General features: G+C 42.2%; 1 protein-coding gene across 4 annotated transcripts in view; it reads right to left on the bottom strand.

Moving 5' to 3' along the window:
• cdk17 (cyclin-dependent kinase 17) overlaps positions 1-20,249 on the bottom strand; it is a 292,409-nt gene that overhangs the window by 172,618 nt on the left and 99,542 nt on the right. For 3 of the 4 annotated variants that reach the window (XM_038810897.1, XM_038810899.1, XM_038810898.1), the window contains exon 3: positions 17,520-17,668. In XM_038810897.1, the coding sequence (XP_038666825.1) occupies positions 17,520-17,646 (127 nt within the window). In that variant the 5' untranslated portion in view covers positions 17,647-17,668. Of the gene's footprint in view, positions 1-17,519; positions 17,669-20,249 lie in introns of those variants that run through there. The other variant, XM_038810900.1, reaches the window with a different exon arrangement.

Below are 20,249 nucleotides of genomic sequence, written 5' to 3'. Positions count from 1 at the left end.
GGTTGACTCTTAAATGCCCTCTGAAGTGGCCGAACAAGGCACTAAGTCTAAGGGCAATAAATGCTGGCCCAACCAGTGGTGTCCACATCCCTTATAAGAATTTTTAAATTCTATTCTATTAGACAGTGGTTTACCCGTATTTCAACTTTACTAACCACATCCATTTTCCTTAATACTCCCATCTGACAAAATCTAACTCTTTGTTTGAAATTGTTAGTTAACGTAACCTCGAAATGTTTTTGGGGAAAGCGTTCCAAATTTTTACTACCATCTCCCCTGAATGACCAGTCTTTAGGTTTATGCACCACCACTGCCAATAATGCCCCCCCAGCCCCCATTCTGGATGTTTAACTTATCAAATCTTTTGGTAGGAAAATAGGAACAGAAGGCCAAAGTTAGCCCCCAAGAGCCTGTTCTAAAATTCAACGAGGCTGTGACTCATAGGACCAAGAGTAGGTCATTCAGCCCCTCAAGCCTGTCCCTCCAATCAATGAGATCATGGCTGATCTGTGGCCTAACTCCATTTCCTGCCTTTGGCTTATATCCCTTAATATCTTTGCTCAACAAAAATATATTTCAGATTAAAAATTAACAACTGTTCTAACTTAAACTGTTGTTTGTGGGAGAGAGTTCCAAACCTCCACCACCCTTTGTGTGAAAAGTGCTTCCCAACATCTCTCCTGAATGGTCTGGCCCATAAGTTTTAGACTATGTCCCCTAGTTTTAGAATCTCCAAACTGTGGAAATAGTTTATCTTTATCTACCCTGTCTTTTCCTGCTAATATGTTGAAGACTTCGATCAGACCACCCCTTAACCTTCGAAAACCTTCTAAATTCTAGCAAAAGCAGGCCGAATTTGTATAATCCCACCTGTAACTTCCTGTAGTCCAGGTATTGTTTTTGTAAACCTACGTTGCACTCTCTCCACGGCCAATATATTTTTCCAAAGGTGTGGTTTCCAGAACTGCTCACTATACTCCAAGTGGGGTCTAACTAGGGTTTTGCATAAATGCAGCATATCTTCTGTGCCTTCATACTCCAATCCTCTAAATATAAAGGCTAGCATTCCATTAGCCTTTATGATTATTTTCTGCACTTGTCCATGGCATTTTAAAGATATATGCACCTGAACCCCCAAGTCTCTTTGGACATACTTAACTTCTTCCCATTTAGGAAGTACCCTGTTCTATCCCTTTTTGGTCCAAAATGGATAACCTCACACTTGCTTCCATGGAATTCCATCTGCCACAATTTTGCCAATTTACCAAGACTATGAGGCAACTCTGTATATCTGCCTATTCCCACATCCCATAACACCTTTAGCTAACAAAGTCTTATCAATCTCAGTATTGAAATCAACAACTGGTTCAGCGATTACTATTTGTGGAACTGAGTTCAAAATTTGTCCCACCCTACATGTGAAGGGTTTCCTAATCTGCTCCTCAATGATCAGATTCTGCCTCCAGTCCTAAACTCCACAACGAGTGGACAGTTTCCTCCAAAACACCCACATACGTTCCTCTGAATAACTGAAAACTTTAGTCAAATCATTCCTTAACCTAAGTCTAGTGTAATTCTTCCAAGTCCAGGTTTCATTAACAAAGACCATGTATAGCTGAAACAGGACTTAAACTCCTTGTATTCTATTCCCTGAGGTAAAAAGGTCAGCACATAGCCTTTAGACTATGCTCTGTACCTGTGAACTGTGGTACTTTGAACTCTCTCCATTTGCTGCAACTTTTCTGCAGCTACAAATTTGCTCAAACGCACCCTTCACCTCTACTTTTAATGCCTTCATTCCCATTAAAACCACTGCCTCAACTTGACCGTTCCCTCTGGTATGGCCTTCATCTCAGCCTCTTTAGGTCCATGGAATGCAGACCTGGGAGAACAGGTACAAGTAACCGCCACCTGATCTGGCTGAATCACAAAGCATTATCGGTTCCTGCTCTCGTCTGCTAAAACTGCTCACTCTTCCAGGATCATCCTGGAATACACATAATCCCCCAGCTTATTTTCTCTAATCCATATCTTCTTCCGGGGCATTCGTGTACATTGGAAAATTGATACTGTTTTTGATTATGTCGCCAAGGAACAGCATGTAGATGTGAAACATGTCCAATCATATCAAAGGGTGTAGACAGGTTGAGGAAGACATGAAGGGACTCAAGCTATGCAACATTAATGTAAACAGCTGGAAATACTCATTAGCTAATCAAATGATGTTGGCAAGTGGCGAGTACCGCTCATCAGGCAGTACGAATACCAGCATGCTGTCTTGAAGCAATGAAACAGAAAAAATGTGACCAACAGTAGCATGTCAATCTCAGATGGACAGGTGGTGTGAGAAACATGCACGAGAGTTGGCTCCTGTCATATTGCCTGAGTAGTAGACACACAAAGAACAATTTGCTTTCAGCAAGATTCTCACATACACATATCTATCTACTACAGTCTTTCTGCACTTTGTTACCAGAAACAAAATCATTTGTGAACAACAGAAAAATAATGACATCAAAACTGAAAATGACAAAAATAAAGTTTCAAACTAAGTGGAGGTATAAGTTCACAGTACAGAATTCAGCCATGTGATCACAGAGCATGATATAATCTCAAAGAATAAACTGTGGCTATATTAATAGTTACTATCAGCAACCAAAAATTTGAAAATTTAAAAGGAAAGAGATTTTTATCCTTCATCAATATTGGCAATTTGGAGATGGGTCATCTGAAATACTCTAGATCTGGAGCAAATAAGTGGTTTAAACCTGGTTAGTTTTGCAGATTTGGATCAGATTACTGAAGTTACAGCAAAAAGCCTGTCAGCAGACCAAAGCAGTATTAAAAAGCTACAGAAAGAAGCCACAAAGAAGACATTATTTAACATGTTTAGGTTAGCTAAAAGAGTTAAAGACACTTCAAGCAAAAATGACAAGTTAAAATAATAGTCACCTTTTTTATATAGGTGTTTTTAATATTTGTTAAGATGAAGCCAATGGACACACGAGAAATACCTTACACAGGCAAGTTTAAAAATAAGGTACTTTGTTTTTCTTAATCCTTCCAAATAGGTTTTGCACAGTGCCCAAATTAATCTATCGTTTGCATATCTGAATTGATTCTTATACTGTACCAATTCATATTTTAATTCAGTATCACAATCTAAAACATTTTTAAAAATCTAATCTCTCAATTTGTTTGCAATCTGAATAGTGTGTCACGTGAAGCCAATAATGAAACCCATTATAAAGTGAATTCAATGCTGGTTAGACAAAGCCAAAAGAAGCTTCTGAATACATTTGAATGTACTAGGCTATTAAAACTTTGAATGCTCAGCCTTTTGCCTCAGAAGTTCCAGCTAAATTCAGCATTTCTTTAATATTTCAAACTGTTTCCATAATCTCCAAGTACATTCTTGCATTTTGAAAGGGAAACGCTTCGCTTTTGCAGTATCCTCAGGAATCTCAGTGCAAGTGACACCAATTTCTCTAAGGGAATAGTAATGCATCTAAGGACTTTGAACAAATTATCCTCAACAATGACAGGTAGAGGGACATAGGAATTAGAAGCAACAGTAGGCAATTCAGCCCTTCAAGCATGCTCCGCCATTTAATCAGATCATGGCTGATATTTTCCTGGTCTCAAATCCACCTCCCTACTTGCTCCCCATAGCCCTTTAACCCATTTTTTGAAATCAGAAGTATATTTATCTCCTTCTCGAAATCATTCAATGACTCAGATTTCACCCACCATGGGGCAGCAAGTTCCACAAATTCACCACATTTCATTTCAGTTCTAAATCTACTGTCTTTCAACCTATATCTGTGACCTCTCGTTTTAGACTGCCCGACAGGGGGAACATTTGGTCTACATTTACTTTTTATCAATCCCTCTCAATATTTTATATACTTCGATCAGATCCCTTCTCATACTTCTAAACTCCAGAGTGCGAGCCCAAACTGTTTAATCTTTCCTCATACATGAACCCTTTTATCCCCGGGTTCAATCTGGTGAACCTACTCTGAACTGCCTCCAATGCCACTACATCCATCCTCAAATAAGGAGACCAAAACTGGACACAACACTCCCAGATGTGGTCTCGCCAACACCCTATATAAATGCAATAACACTTCTCCACTTTTATACTCCAGTCCCTTTGCAAGAAATGCTAATATTGCATTTGGCTTTTTAATTACATGCTGTACCTGCATACCAATTTTCTGCAATTCATGAACAAAGTCACCCAGATCCCTCTGCCCAGACGCATTTTGAATCTGCCTTCCATTTAGATCATTTCTATTTTATAGTTCTATTTTTTTGGCCAAAATGGATAACCACATACTTATCTACATTAAACTCCATCTGCCAAATTTTGGCCCAATCTCTATATACATCTGTAAAATACATGTGCTGGATCGTGTATTGGGGATCAAGGGTGGTGATGGAATGTAACTATATATTAAGCAGTTTCATCAGTTGATGACTCATGGCAAGCTGTAACTGGACAGACTTAGTATCATTCGCAAATTTTGCTATGCTACACAATGTTTCTGCTTGCAGTTCATTTGTATAGATTGTAAACAGTTGAGGCCTGAGGACTTGACCCCTGCGACACCCCGCTAGTTACAGTTCACCAACCAGCCAGAGAAGGATCCATTTATGCCGACCCTCTTCTTTCTGTCAGTCAAGCTATCCTCAATCCAATCTCGTACTCTATCCCCATTCCCCTGTGATCACACCTTCTGGATAAGTCTTTCATGCAACACCTTGTCAAACACCTTCTGGAGTCTAGATATACCATATCCACAGGTTCCCTATTATCCATCTTGCTGGTTACATCCTCAAAGAACTGAAGCATATTTGTCAAGCATGAGGGGAAGTAGTATGTGGCGGGGGGGGGGGGGGGGGGGGGGGGGGGGGGTGGAAACAAGAAGGCCAGGAAAGTCAGGAAATTCATGAGAATGGTTCTAGGAATTATGAACTTCAGTTAAGTACGTGGATTGGATAAGTTGAGACTGTTTTTCATTAAGGAAAAGTTGAAAGGAGATACAATTATTCAAAATCGTGAGGAGTCGGGACAGAGTAGATCAGGAGAAAATGTTCCCATCAGTGGAAAGAACCAGAGGGCACATATTTAAGGTAACTGGCAAAAATAGCAATGGCAATAGGAGGAAATTATTTCTCACGCAGAGTGGAGTAAGGATCTCGATACACGACCTGCGAGTGTAGTGGAGGTAGGTTCAATCAAAGTTTCGAAGGGAATTAGATTATTTGAAAATAAAGAATGTACAGGGCGAAGTGGAGAAATGGCACTTGGTGAATTGCTTTTTCAGAGAGCATAGATATGAGGGGCCAAATGGTTCCCTTTGGTGCTGTAAACATTCTGTGATTCTAAAAGCCTTTAGTGGGTCTTTGAAATTTGTACTGACTCGCTGAAAAGTGGAATATGGAGTTGAAAAATATACAGGAAAAGTGACAGGGGAGTTGGAGAAAACACTGCAACTAAAGCAGGCAAAAAGAATTGTCCGGAAAAAAAATAATTAATTTAAATAAAATTTATACTCTGGTCTTTCAGATCAAAGTTAATTTATGTTTGCTTGACACGGAGTCTAACATGAGAGCCTCAATGGTGCCATTTTACAAGGGGCTAAAAGAGAAGGCAAAGAGCAAAAGGGGGTGGAGTGAGGAAAAGAGGTGGGCAGTAACCAGTTATGGGAAATAAAACAATTAAAAGCAAATGCAGTCAAAAGTTTAGGTCTTGAAAGATGCTGAGCCCCTTTTTGTGAGAATTGTTGCTGGGTTTTCTTGCCAATAATGTCAGTGTGTTACTCAAATCAAGAAGAGCATGAATTCCTTGAGGGAGGACCAAGATCAGGTGAGGGAAGCAGTGATTCAATTCCAACATAAAAATGTTAAGACAGAAAAGCCAGGTCTTAAAGTTCAACAACATGGCTTAGTTAAAGGGAAACCTATGAATCATGATACAGAAGCCCGAAAGCTAAACAAAGAATTAAATCATACCATTGAATTTTCATCAGCAAATGACAAAAATATTTATTTTCATGTGCTGGATCGTGTATTGGGGATCAAAGGTGGTGATGGAATGTAACTATATATTAAGCAGTTTCATCAGTTGATGACTCATGGCAAGCTGTAACTGGACAGACTTTTGCACTGAATCCTTTCAAATGCAAGGAGAGTTTCATGGCTTAATTTCTCAATTATAGCACATTCGTATAGTTATTACAAGTACATTATTGTTACTCTTCCAAATTAAGAGTAAATCAGAGTATACACATTCTCGTAAATCTATCACCCTGTACATTAAAAATGTAACTCATTTAACAGTATTTATGGTTTGAACACAAGAAACACTCATTCCGTGGGATATTTTATTCACTGCAGACATATGCAAGATGATGCTTTTAGAGAAGCAAATGCAGAAAAGCAGCATTATTATATTATTCTATGCAGAAGCTTGACTGTGCTCAAATATTTCCAGTGTAGTATTGTACTATCTTAGATAATAGGTTCATTATTCTCAATTAAACTTAAATAAATTTGTAACTGATGTGTCATCATGATTTTTCGAACAAAATGTCTCCTCCACAGGTTTAACCCTTCAAGTCAGCATTCACATTGGGAGAAGTCATGTGCATGTTCTCATTATCATTTGTTACATCTTCCCTCATGGCCCTCCTTTTCAATTGAAACAGTTCTGGGACACTCAATACCGAGTCATCTAAATCCATCAGGCAGGAATCTGCCAGGTTGTTACAACTGTCACATATAGTTTGAAAGTATAGTGGAGGAAACACACGCACACACGGGGAGAACGTGCAGACTCCACACAGACAGTGACCCAAGCCGGGAATCGAACCTGGGACCCTGGAGCTGTGAAGCAACTGTGCTAATCACTTTGCTGTTTGCCATGAAGCTGTTCCAGAGTCATACAGGTGAGAACAATAGCTGTGAATTTCTTTACGATGGAAGGAGGTTATCTTCTCCACTTTAGTCCATGTAAGAAAGTGATTAAATCTATTAGAGATCTAATGACTTCAGTGAAAATTTACTGATTTTTTTTTCCCCTGCTGACTACTGGTTATGCATTTTGCTGAAAGATGCCAATTTAGGTTGCCCCTACTTGGAAGCGCTCTTAATGCCACATGTGTAATAATTAGTCGACAAATCATCAAATCACTATAGATAAATGATAATATGTTAACTACAAAGAATCACAGTAAGAAGTCTTACAAAACCAGGTTAAAGTCCAACAGGTTTGTTTCAAACACTAGCTTTCGGAGCACTGCTCTTTCCTCAGGTGATTCACCAGAGGAAGGAGCAGTGCTTCGAAAGCTAGTGTTTGAAACAAACCTGTTGGACTTTAACCTAGTGTTGTAAGACTTCTTACTGTGTTCACCCCAGTCCAACGGCGGCATCTCCACATCATGGCTACAAAGAAGCAATTCATGGATAAAATATTATAGTGTAAAAATAATTAATAGCAATGATTGAAAGAAGGCCCATCACAATTTTTAAAGCACCAGGCATATGACTTTTCCCTCTCACGCTGACAATCAAAGCTAGCCCAAGTAGAGGAAATCAGACAATGGAAAATATTGCTATGCTCCAATATGTACATGTAAAATTCAGTGGCAATTTAAGTTCAACTGTGGCGTTAGCCCAGAAAGATAGTCCTGGATTAAATGTCAATTGGCTATTAATATTCTTAATCTCATTTAATTATCTAATTATAAAACTGAGGTTGAAAGAACATAAATGTAATTAGCAATTACCCACAACTTAATGCATATTAACGTCAAACTAATATTAACTTTAAAAAATAATTTAATATATGTAAACAAAGTATAAATTAACACAATAAATTAAATACAATAAACTGTATCCCTTTCTTACAGAAAATGTATAACCAAAGATATAGCTGGTGACTGCTGTAAGGTTCAGAAAAATTTGGACAATATGACAATATTAAATAGAAAGATTTAAAAAGTGTCCTAAACAATTCTGCTTCATGTAATCTTGTAACAAAGTTGTCAAAAATTTTAAAAAGCAAGTTTCCTTTTTCAGTTTGTGTTCCATACCCAATCAGAGGAAAACACACAAAATGTAAATTTAATAATCCAATCTTAGTAAAATGAAATTCTTCCCTGTCTGATATCAAGTATATCAGATGACAATTCTTTATTGAACAGGCATTTCTTAACAAGCAACAGGATTAAGTGTCGGAACCATATTTGTGGGCAGCACGGTAGCATAGTGGTTAACACAATTGTTTCACAGCTCCAGGGTGCCAGGTTCGATTCCCGGCTTGGGTCACTGTCTGTGCAGAGTCTGCACGTTCTCCCAATGTGTGCGTGGGTTTCCTCTTGGTGCTCCGGTTTCTTCCTACAGTCCAAAGATGTGCAGGTTAGGTGGATTGGTCATGCTAAATTGCCCTTCGTGTCCAAAATTGCCCTTAGTGTTGGGTGGGGATAGGGTGAAGGTGTGGGCTTGAGTAGGGTGCTCTTTCTGGGAGCCGGTGCAGACTCGATAGGCCGAATGGCTTCCTTCTGCACTGTAAATTCCATGATTCTATACTTTTAGCTGGGTGTTTCTGTTGATCCCATAATTCCCAATTAGGAACGTGTGTTCTTGTGCAGCACCGTAGTATAGTGGTTACCACTATGGTTTCACAGTGCCAGAACCCAGGTTCAATTCCTGCCTGGGTCACTGTCTATGTGGACTCTGCACGTTCTCCCCGTGTCTGCGTGGGTTTTCTCCGGGTGCTCCGGTTTCCTCCCACAGTCCAAAGATGTGTAGGTTAGGTGGATTGGCCATGCTAAATTGCCCTTAAGTTAATGGGGTTGCTGGGATGGGGTGGGGTTTGGTCGGGTGTTCTTTCCAAGAGCCAGTGCAGATCCGTTGTGGCCGGATCACCTCCTTCTGCACTGTAAATTCTATGATTCTTTGAAATTACTTCTTTGGAACCTTCTTTGAAATTTGAGGAAAGGGTCTCCTCACTTTTCAGCTGCAAATAGTAACACACACTTACCCAGTCAGAGAGAAATGAGAGAAAACAAAATTTTTGTATTGAAGACAAGGCTACATTATTTAAATTTGAGCACGGTTTTCTTTAATGACTACATTTCTCCAACAATCTACCAGCCGATAAACACATACTCCCAAAATTGGGTCATACAACATGGGATGCCACTGGTCTTTGCCAGTTGGAAAATGGCGATTTAATAGATTTTAAAAGTGCAGAACAGGCCATTCGGCCCATCGTGTCTCCAGCAATGCTGGGGAAAGCCAATAAATACTTGGTGGGTTGAGACACAGGAACCAACCACACCTTTATGCTCCAATGTATAAGCAACACACAAATAGTGCATGAACAGAGGCATGGAAAAACATATATGCCATGCTCCTACTCAATGGATGCTAATGTTAGGAAATAGAACTTTCTATTTTTTGTTTTTATAAATTTAGAGTACCCAATTAATTTTTTCCAATTAAGGGGCAATTTAATGTGGCCTATCCACCTACCCTGCACATTTTTGGGTTGTTGGGGCAAAACCCACACAAACACGGGGAGAGTGTGCAAACTCCACATGGACAGTGATCCATGTGGAGGCGATTTCCACTGTCAGGGTGGCGGTATTGAGCGCAGTGGCGGAGGTGCGGGAGCAAGGTGAGGCGCTGAAGGAAGTGGAAGAGACATTATTACAGCAGTGATCAACTTACCTCGATGGGGAAGGAGATGCGGAAGGTGATAGAGATCAACAAGGGTCTGCGAGCCAGAACGGTCGACTTGGAAAACAGATCCAGGGGACAGAATCTGAGGATTGTGGGTCAGCCCAAAGGAGTGGAAGGCCCGAGGCCGACTGAGCATTTTGCCACGATGTTGGCAAAGCTATTGGGGGAGGGGGTGATCCCTCCCGATATGAACTGGATCGGGCTCTTCGGTCGTGGAGGCCTACACCAAAGGAGGGTGAGCCGCCAAGAGTAGTGACTCTGTTTCCGTAGGTATAGTGTGAAGGAGAAGGTCCTGTGCCGGGCAAAGCAGAAGCGGGTGGTGCAGTGGGCTGGAGTTGGTACACGCATATATCAGGACTTTACGGTAGAGCTGGCGAGGAGGCGGGCTGCCTTCAGCCGGGTGAAGTGTACATCAGCAAGGTGCAGTGCGGCATAGTATATCCAGCGAAGTGGAGGGTGACCTACAAATCCACGGACTTTTATTTTGGGACGGCGGAAGCAGTGGAGGAGTTTGCGCAGGCAGAATGACTGTGGCAGAATTGAGAAATGGTCATGTACCGATGTAGCCTCATGTAACTGTATTTCTTCACTGCGTGCTGGTGTATGTGCTAAATGAGCCAACATTGTATATATATGGACAAGGGAAGAGATGGAACTTTCATTTGTAATGATGGTTCTTTGGGGCATGGGTGTGTTTGCGGGGTTTGTGTGCTAAAGGGGATTTCTTGATTTTCCTCGCACCGGGCTAGGGGGAAAGAGACCCGGGCGGGGGCCCCCACGCTGGCCGGTTTAAGCCAGCCAGTGAATGGGAGCGAGATGGGGGGAGGGGCTGCGGCCATCAGTCTGGCAGGACAGGTTCCGATGAGTCTAGCCAGGGTGGAAAGTTTGGGGGTAGGAACAGAGGTTGCGGGGAGGAGTTTTATAAGAGGAAATGGAGGGGAGGAGTCGGGGAGGGGGGCTGTTTACAATTCATGGGTGCCATTTACGGTACTCTTTCGGGGATTGGATGGCATTGAATGTTTGGGGGGGATGGACTCTATAGGTCAATGGTGACCAGAGGAGATTCCTGATTCCCTTTTCCTTTGTTTTTCCCACCGTGGGAGAGTTTGTTTTATTTGATGCTTATAGTGTCAGGTGGGCCGTTGTTTGGGGTGGTGGGAGGATGGGATCGTTGTTGTTGATAAGGGGATTGACTTTGTATTTGTTTCTGTTTACTCCTTGTTGGTGGGGTGTAAATTCTGAAGAAAAATGTGAAAATGGAGAATAAAAATTTTACAAAACAAAAACTATAGTTTGAAGTTGAATGCATAGTAGCAATTTGTTTCTCTTACTAGCTTTTATCTCCCTCATTGTAATGATCAATATTTCAGAGAGCAACAAAAAGATCTTCCTTTCATTTATTCATCTGATACTTGTATTGTAGACACTTAGATCTGACCTTCTCCAGAACAAAACCAGCTGATACTTCTAAAGATACAATTAAGTCAAGTACATAACAAGAGATTGCTACCATTAGCTTGTAAACAAGCTTGCTAAATAACTTTTGTTATTTGAAAATTACACCTTCCATTCTCTTCCTCTTAGCTGCTGGGTTTATAATTATCAAAGTGTTTCTCATCTAATGCAGTAGCCACCATGAATCCCACCTGCACATTAAAAAATCTAAAGTCAAACACATTTGATTAACTAAGAATGTTCAGCACTGCCAACTTTCAAATCAATGGTCTCATCAAAAGGATGATGAAAGTGAAAATTAATATTTATTAGAAAAAGACTAATTAACAGCATGTTAGCATATCTCAAAAGAAAAATATATAAGAAAGCTGCATTTGTGCAGAGTGCAATTCTAGTGCTCATGATCCTGTTCAGCACACCAATATATCACTGGTAGTTAACTACCCATGTCGTTAACAGCCCGATTTCTTATCATTCAGTTTCTTTTTCATTTATTTTCAGACTATTGCTGCTTTAACTTGGTTGAATTTAAGTTGTTGAAAAATAGTTTCTGGATACGGTTATGGGCAACATTCTTTTTGGAGTGCAAAGGGGGAGTTATGTCCTTCACACTAAATTTTCTGTGCAAACGCACAAACGAAGCTACTGAAAGTGATTGACAAGTGTGCAACTGCCTACTTAGATGGAACGTTGTTTCTGGACATAATTTTATTTTTTTCCACTATATCTCAAGGGCTAAAACCTAAAGATATAGCCACTTGGAAAATCATTAAGACAAAATGAGTACTAGGTTGCATCTGAAACGCAAGCCTTGGATAGGGTGAATGGTCTTCTTCAGTTCTAAAAGTTTGTATGGATTCACAGATTTTAACTTGGAACCCTGCCCTGCCTAAAGAAATATTTACCGCTGACTGTCTTAAATTTGCCCTTTACAACCTATGTCTTCCCTCTTAGTGCATTTGGTCTGAAATTGTTTTATTTTATTCAGTTAAGTGCCTTTGAAACTTGCCCCCTGCCCCAACAGAACTCATTTTGGGCAGAGGAATCCTAGTCATATAGTTTCTTCTAACCCCAGAGATCATTTTTTCAACTCTCTTTTGCATTGCCTCTGACCGTCTCAAAATGTTGTCATTACCAAATCTCCATCCAGTACTACAAGGCACAGCTATAGGAAGGCATTTAGAGATTTGAACTCAACTGACTGGGCAATAAATTGTGATTATGAGAGGTCACAACATCTGATTCACATTGGTAATTGCCATTTCACACTGCTTGAATATGGCGAGTCAACAGATATCACGCTGCTTCTTTCAACTCCTCCCATTGCAAGTTCCAACCTATCTGGCTTGCTTTGGCTCAAAAGTTGTGATGAGTCTCATGGTTTCCCTGTTTCCCAGCTGAAGCAGTTTAGAAGTTTTTACTTGCTTTTTGCAGTTAGGTGCTTATAACATAGAACAGTACAGCACAGAACAGGCCCTTCGGCCCTCGATGTTGTGCCGAGCCATGTCAGAAACCTGTCATTCTGGGGTGCTCCATGTGCCTATCCAATAACCACTTGAAAGTTCCTAAAGTGTCCGACTCCACTATCACAGCAGGCAGTCCATTCCACACCCTAACCACTCTCTGAGTAAAGAACCTACCTCGGACATCCCTCCTATATCTCCCACCCTGAACCTTATAGTTATGCCCCCTTGTAACAGCTGCATCGACCCGAGAAAAATAGTCTCTGAACGTCCACTCTATCTATCCCCCTCATCATCTTATAAACCTCTATTAAGTCTCCTCTCATCCTCCTCCACTCCAAAGACAAAAGCCCTAGTTCCCTCAACCTTTCCTCATAAGACCTACCCTCCAAACCAGGCAGCATCCTGGTGAATCTCTTTTGCACCCGTTCCAATGCTTCCACATCCTTCCTATAGTGAGGTGATTAGAACTGCACACAATACTCCAAATGCGATCTCACCAGGGTAATGTACAATTGCAACATAACCCCACGGCTCTTAAACTCAAGCTCCCTATTAATAAACGCTAACACACTATAGGCCTTCTTCACGGCTCCATCCACTTGAGTGGCAACCTTCAGAGATCTGTGGACATGAACCCCAAGATCTCTCTGTTCCTCCACATTCCTCAGAATCCTGCCGTTGGCCCTCTAATCCGCATTCAATTTTTTTCTGCCAAAATGAATCACTCTTATCAGGCTTAAACTCCATCTGCCATTTTTTGGCCCAGCTCTGTATCTTATCAATGTCTCTTTGCAGCCTACAACAGCCCTCCACCTCATCCACTACTCCACCAATCTTGGGGTCATCAGCAAATTTACTGACCCACCCTTCAGCCCCCTCCTCCAAGTCATTGATAGAAATCACAAATAGCAGAGGACCCAGCACTGATCCCTGTGGTGCACCGCTGGTAACTGGTCTCCATCCTGAAAATTTTCCATCCACCATCACCCTCGGTCTTCTATGAGATAGCCAGTTACTTATCCAATTGGCCATATTTCCCTCTATCCCACACCTCCTTACTTTCTTCATGAGCCGACCATGGGGAATCTTATCAAATCCCTTACTAAAATCCATGTATACGACATCAACTGCTCTACCTTCGTCTACACACTTAGTTACCTCCTCAAAGAATTCAATAAAATCTGTGAGGCAAGACTTACCCTTCACAAATCCATGTTGACTATCCCGGATTAAGCTGCATCTTTCCAAATGGTCATAAATCCTATCCTTCAGGACCTTTTCCATTAACTTACCGACCACCGAAGTAAGACTAACCGGCCAATAATTACCAGGGTCATTCCTATTCCCTTTCTTGAACAGAGGAACAACATTCGTCACTCTCCAGTCCTCTGGCACTATCCCCGTGGATAGCGAGGACCCAAAGATCAAAGCCAAAGGCTCTGCAGTCTCATCCCTTGCCTCCCAAAGAATCCCAAGATATATCCCATCTGGCCCAGGGGACTGGTCGACCCTCAGGTTTTTCAAAATTGCGAATACATCCTTCCTCAGAACATCTACCTCCTCCAGTCTACACACCTGTATCTCACACTCATCCTCAAAAACATGGCCCCTCTCCTTGGTGAACACTGAAGAAAAGTATTCATTTAACACCTCTCCTATCTAGAACATAGAACATAGAACAATACAGCACAGAACAGGCCCTTCGGCCCTCAATGTTGTGCCGAGCCATGATCACCCTACTCAAACCCACGTATCCACCCTATACCAGTAACCCAACAACCCCCCCCTTAACCTTACTTTTATTAGGACACTACGGGCAATTTAGCATGGCCAATCCACCTAACCCGCACATCTTTGGACTGTGGGAGGAAACCGGAGCACCCGGAGGAAACCCACGCACACAGGGGGAGGACGTGCAGACTCCACACAGACAGTGACCCAGCCGGGAATCGAACCTGGGACCCTGGAGCTGTGAAGCATTTATGCTAACCACCATGCTACCCTGCTGCCCATAACCTCTTCTGACTCCATGCACAAGTTCCCACTACTGTCCTTGACCGGCCCTAACCTCCCCCTGGTCATTCTTTTATTTCTCATATAAGAGTAAAAAGCCTTGGGGTTTTCCTTGGTCCGACCCGCCAAGGACTTCTCATGCCCCCTCCTAGCTCTCCTGAGCCCTTTTTTTTTTAGCTCATTCCTTGCTACTTTATAACCCTCAAGCGACCCAACTGTACCTTGTTTTCTCATCCTTACATGCGCTTCCTTTTTCCTCTTGACAAGACATTCAACCTCTTATTTCATATAATCATACAGCACATTCATCCTAATGTTCCTCTGACTGCTCTTCAAAAGAGATATTCAGTTAATTCCCTTGCCCTGCTCTTTTCCCACATTCCTGCACTTTCCCTCCTTTTTATTGGATTTCTTTGATGTCACAATTCAATCCATTTCCCGCAGCCCCCAAGGAGGTGTATTGCAAGTCATAACAATTTCCTGTGCAACCAAGTAATTCAGCTCCCCTTTGGTTCTTTTGCCAATTGCCTTAAACTCTGTTCCCTGGTCACTGACCATCTTCCCAGTTTGAACAGAAACATAATGAAAAACTGCCGAAACTCTAATTTTGAACACCTGTATTACACCTCCCTTTAGCCTTCTTTGTGCAAAAGAGAACACTCCCAGCTTCTAAAGTTTTTTTGCCTAATTGAAGTGTCCCATCTCTGATATAATTCTGGTACACTTCCTCTGCACTATTTCCAAGCCCTCAGTACATTTCCTAAAAAAAATAAAAGCATGGTGCCCAGAATCAGACGCAAAGAACACCTCCCCCAAACCTTGTGATTCGATGGTGGCAACCTGCTCAGTGTTCGCTGCTATCGAGAGCTGTAACAGCACCGCAACTTCCAGGAAGCCCACTTACGCACAAATCCAGAAGTTATGGTGTGTCTGAATGGACTCTGGAGAAGCCCACACTGATTGTTCTGTTGGGGCCTGTCATATTTGAAATAGGCTAATTACACTTAGACTAATTTTCATGTAGACTTTTTCAGACTGCTCCTAGCAGGCGTCTGGTACCTCCATATTTCCCCACCAGCTCCGTGGCGTTGCGGTAGATGAGGAGTAGTGAAGTGCAAAAAGACGTCAAATTAAAAATAATCATGCGGTAAATTCTCCACTGGCGGGAGTCTCCTTTCCGTGGCAGAGCACCCCTGCCCACCGATTTCCCGGCGGTGTGGGGTGGCCACAATGGAAAATCCCATTGACCGGCTGTGGGAACTGAGAATCACAGCGCTGGTGACGGCATGCTTCAACGAACAGGGGCTGGTTTAGCTCACCAGGCTAAATCGCTGGCTTTTAAAGCAGACCAAGCAGGCCAGCAGCATGGTTCGATTCCCATACCAGCCTCCCCGGACAGGCGCCGGAATGTGGCGACTAGGGGCTTTTCACAGTAACTTCATTGAAGCCTACTCGTGACAATAAGCGATTTTCATCCATTTCACATACGGCTGGGAAGATGGAGATTTCACCCCATAGTCTCCTAAGGGAGAATCTCAACTCATGCATAACCACTTACCTGTCTTTCAGCTGAAGACAGTGCTTAAGGGGCGTGTCCAGTTTATGACATCAAGGGGGTGCAGCTTCGCTGGCAATGCACTGTGCTGCAAGTCTCTCAAGTCAGTGCGTCATTGGACCTGTGATGCAGCCCAGAAAGCACGCTCCTATGGAAGCCCAGGGAAAAGGTAGGGTTGTATTTTTTCATGCAGTCAGGGACGAAGCTTTGATTTCGCCGCTGGCCACAAGTTCCCAGACAATTTTTCAGCTGAGAGTTAACTATTGATTTATAACGGTTCATCATAATGTCTTTGCTTGTTTCATTCTGTTCCTCAGTCAAGAATCCTGTATATATTTTTAAAAACAGTCTTATCAACTTGCCTTTCAAACCCTCTAAGATTTGGGTAAATAAACCTCCAGCCTCTTGCACCACCTTTAAAATTGTACCCTTATATTACCTCTTCTCAAAACTTATCACTTCACACCTCTTTGTATTGAACCTCACCAGCCTATTTCACCAGTCTGTTCAATCCTCCACAAGTTTGCTACTGCCCTCCTAAATAACATTTCATTCTCAACAGGATTATACTTCACCATCTTTGATGTACATTTCCTCTATTTTGAAGCTGCTTTGTGAAGGAGTGAAAAATGAGCGCGACCCTAGATGCAAAGCTTTACACGTTTTTTTGTGCTCACTTATATAGTTTTCACTAGCAATGAGGCTTACCCAAAACCAGCTTCCTCCAATTTAAAACTGTCAAATCACATAATTTAAATGCAAAAAACATCACAGTATAGAGTGCTGTCACAAAAGAACCTTACAATCTGCCCTCAGTCTTATAGCACTGTATCATGAAATACCCCATCATGATCTAAATTTAAAATGCAGAAATACGAACACACTTTGTAAATGGCTAAAAAGTGGACATTCTCCAGCAGCCTGACAAAAAAAAACTATAGTCATTATAAATAACTTCCTACAGAAACATCCCCTAGCTTTAGAAAATTACATTGTGCAGAAAATTACATGAAGCAGAGTAAATTTGTCCAAAAAACATATTATGCATTGAACCATGAGCAAAACTAAGTTCCATTCTGTCATAAGTGCCAAAAACAGTTGTGCCATTACTCACACTGGTTTAAAGGTACCTCAACTCAAAAGATTTTCAAAAAATAAATGGCATATGTACAGTATTCAGTTTAAAAATGAAGCTTACAGTAGTCCAAAAGATACAGATCACTTTAAATAAGGATTGCATTACGTTAATTTAAAGCTTTAAAAATATAACTCACCATTATCTTTACTGCTATTCTCTTCAATTGTCATTTGCTCTGCAAGCTCAGACAGAGACTCATCAATTGTTTGGCTGCCACGCAAGGTCAGAGAAAGCCGTCGTTTGAACTTTTTCATCTTTTCCATGAAATATTCTACTCAGAGAAGCCTGAAATTAAACATGTTATTTGCTGTTAATAAGCAGCTTATTTAATCCTATCAAAAAAATGAAGGCGCAGTAAGATTCAATTGCCCTTAAAAAGTAAATAGCATTCTCTCAGAATTTCTCTATTCCAAATATTAATTGGATAAAACTTGGATATTGCTACTGTTATCTAAATTGAAGGGCTTTCTAATGAGCACTGAGGTTCAAAAAATTATGATGTGGAGTTGCCGGCGTTGGAATGGGGTGAGCACAGTAAGAAGTCTTACCACACCAGGTTAAAGTCCAACATGTTTGTTTCAAACACTAGCTTTCGGAGCACTGCTTCTTCCTCAGGTGAATGACGAGGTATGTTCCAGAAACACACACACACACACATATATATATAGACAAATTCAAAGATGGCAGACAATGCTTAGAATGCAAGCATTTGCAGGTTTTGAGTCTTTACAGATCCAGAGATAGGGGTGAACCCAGGTTAAAGAGGTGTGAATTGTCTCTAGCCAGGACAGTTGGTCGGATCGTTGGTCAGTTGTCGCGCAGTAAGCCGCCTTGGAGAACGCTTACCTGGAGATCAGAGGCTGAATGCCCTTGACTGCTGAAGTGTTCCCCGACTGGAAGGGAACATTCCTGCCTGGTGATTGTCGTGCGATGTCAGTTCATGCGTTGTTGCAGCGTCTGCATGGTCTCGCCAATGTACCACGCTTCGGGACATCCTTTCTTGCAGCGCATGAGGTAGACAACGTTGGCTGAATAGCACGAGTATGTACCGCGTACCTGGTGGGTTGTGTTCTCATATGTAATGGTGGTATCCATGTCAATGATCTGGCACATCCTGCAGAGATTACCATGGCAGGGTTGTGTGGTGTCATGGTCGCTGTTCTGAAGGCTGGGTAGTTTGCTGCAAACAATGGTTCGTTTGAGGTTGCACGGTTGTTTGAAGGCAAGTAGTGGGGGTGTGGGGATGACCTTGGCAAGATGTTCATCTTCATCGATGACGTGTTGAAGGCTGCGAAGATGATGTCGTAGTTTCTCCGCTCTGGGAAAGTACTGGACAACTTCTGATGTTGGTCTTCTGAGGTGGTCAGTGCGTTTTTTTGCTGTGGCGTGTTGGAACTGTCGATCGATGAGTCAAGCGCCATATCCCGTTCGTACGAGGGCATCCTTCAGCGTCTGTAGATGTCTGTTACGCTCCTCCTCGTCTGAACAGATCCTGTGTATACGGAGGGCTTGTCCATAGTGGATGACTTATTTAATGTCTTTCGGGTGGAAGCTGGAGAAGTGGAGCATCGTGAGGTTATCCGTGGGCTTGTGGTAAAGCAAAGTGTTGAGGTGACCGTCCTTGATGGAGACGAGTGTGTCCAAGAATGCAACTGATTTTGGAGTCCATGGTGAGTCTGATGGTGGGATGGAACTTATTGATGTCATTGTGTAGTCGTTTCAGTGATTCTTCGCCGTGGGTCCAAAGGAAAAAAAATGTCATCGATGTATCTGGTGTATAACGTCGGTTGAAGGTCCTGTGCGGTGAGGAGGTCTTTCTCAAACTTGTGCATGAAGATGTTGGCGTATTGAGGTGCAAATCTGGACCCCATGGCTGTTCCGTGCGTCTGGATGAAGAACTTGTTGTTGAAGGTGAAGACGTTGTGATCCAGAATGAAGCGGATGAGTTGCAGAATTGTGTCTGGAGATTGGCAGTTGTCGGTGTTGAGTACTGAGGCTGTTGCAGCAATGCCGTCGTCATGGGGATGCTGGTGTAAAGTGCCGAGACGTCCATTGTGACGAGGAATGTTCCTGGATCAACTGGTCCATGGGTGCCGAGTTTCTGTAGGAAGTCCATCGTGTTGCGACAGAAGCTGGGCGTACCTTGTACGATGGGTTTCAAGATGCCCTCGATGTGGCCAGAGAGGTTCTCACACAGGGTCCCATTGCCTGAAACAATAGGACGGCCTGGTGTGTTGGCCTTGTGAATTTTCGGCAGGCAGTAGAGATCTCCAATGCAGGGAGTACGTGGGATGAGAGCACGTAGGGTGCTCTGAAGGTCTGGATCCAAGGTCTTGATCAGTCTGTTGAGTTGGCGGATGTGTTCCTTGGTCGGATCTGTGGGTAACTGTCTGTAGTGTTGTCGGTATACTTCTTTGCAGTAATCCATTCTGTTCATTATAACAGTGGCTCCTCCTTTGTCTGCTGGTTTGATGACGATGTTGCAGTTGGTCTTGAGATAGCGTTGCGTTGTGCTTGGGTGACGTTCGGGGCTGTCTTGTGAATGCGACTGATGAATCTGGCATTGACGGGACTCCTGACGGCTTGAGCATACATGTGGAGTTTCGGGCAGCAGCCTTCTGGAGGGATCCAATTCGCCTCTGACTCCAATTATGCAAGTTAGAAATATCGTTGACCAAAGGAGAAAGTGCCAGAACTGGCTAAATTGAAGGTTTGGATTGTTTCTTAAGGAGTCCTAAACAATGCTCCAGATTTTGAAGTCTGTTGTGTTACCTCATCTTATAACTGCAAATATTCAGACCACATTAAATGTACACAGTTAAATAATTTCACAGGTTCTCCCCTAAAAAGTTTCCTGCATCTCCAA

The sequence above is a fragment of the Scyliorhinus canicula genome, chromosome 11, assembly GCF_902713615.1.
Source record: "Scyliorhinus canicula chromosome 11, sScyCan1.1, whole genome shotgun sequence".
In the NCBI taxonomy this organism is placed as follows: domain Eukaryota; kingdom Metazoa; phylum Chordata; class Chondrichthyes; order Carcharhiniformes; family Scyliorhinidae; genus Scyliorhinus; species Scyliorhinus canicula.
The sequence above is the reverse complement of the archived record's forward strand: the minus strand, read 5'-3'. Positions and strand labels throughout refer to the sequence as shown.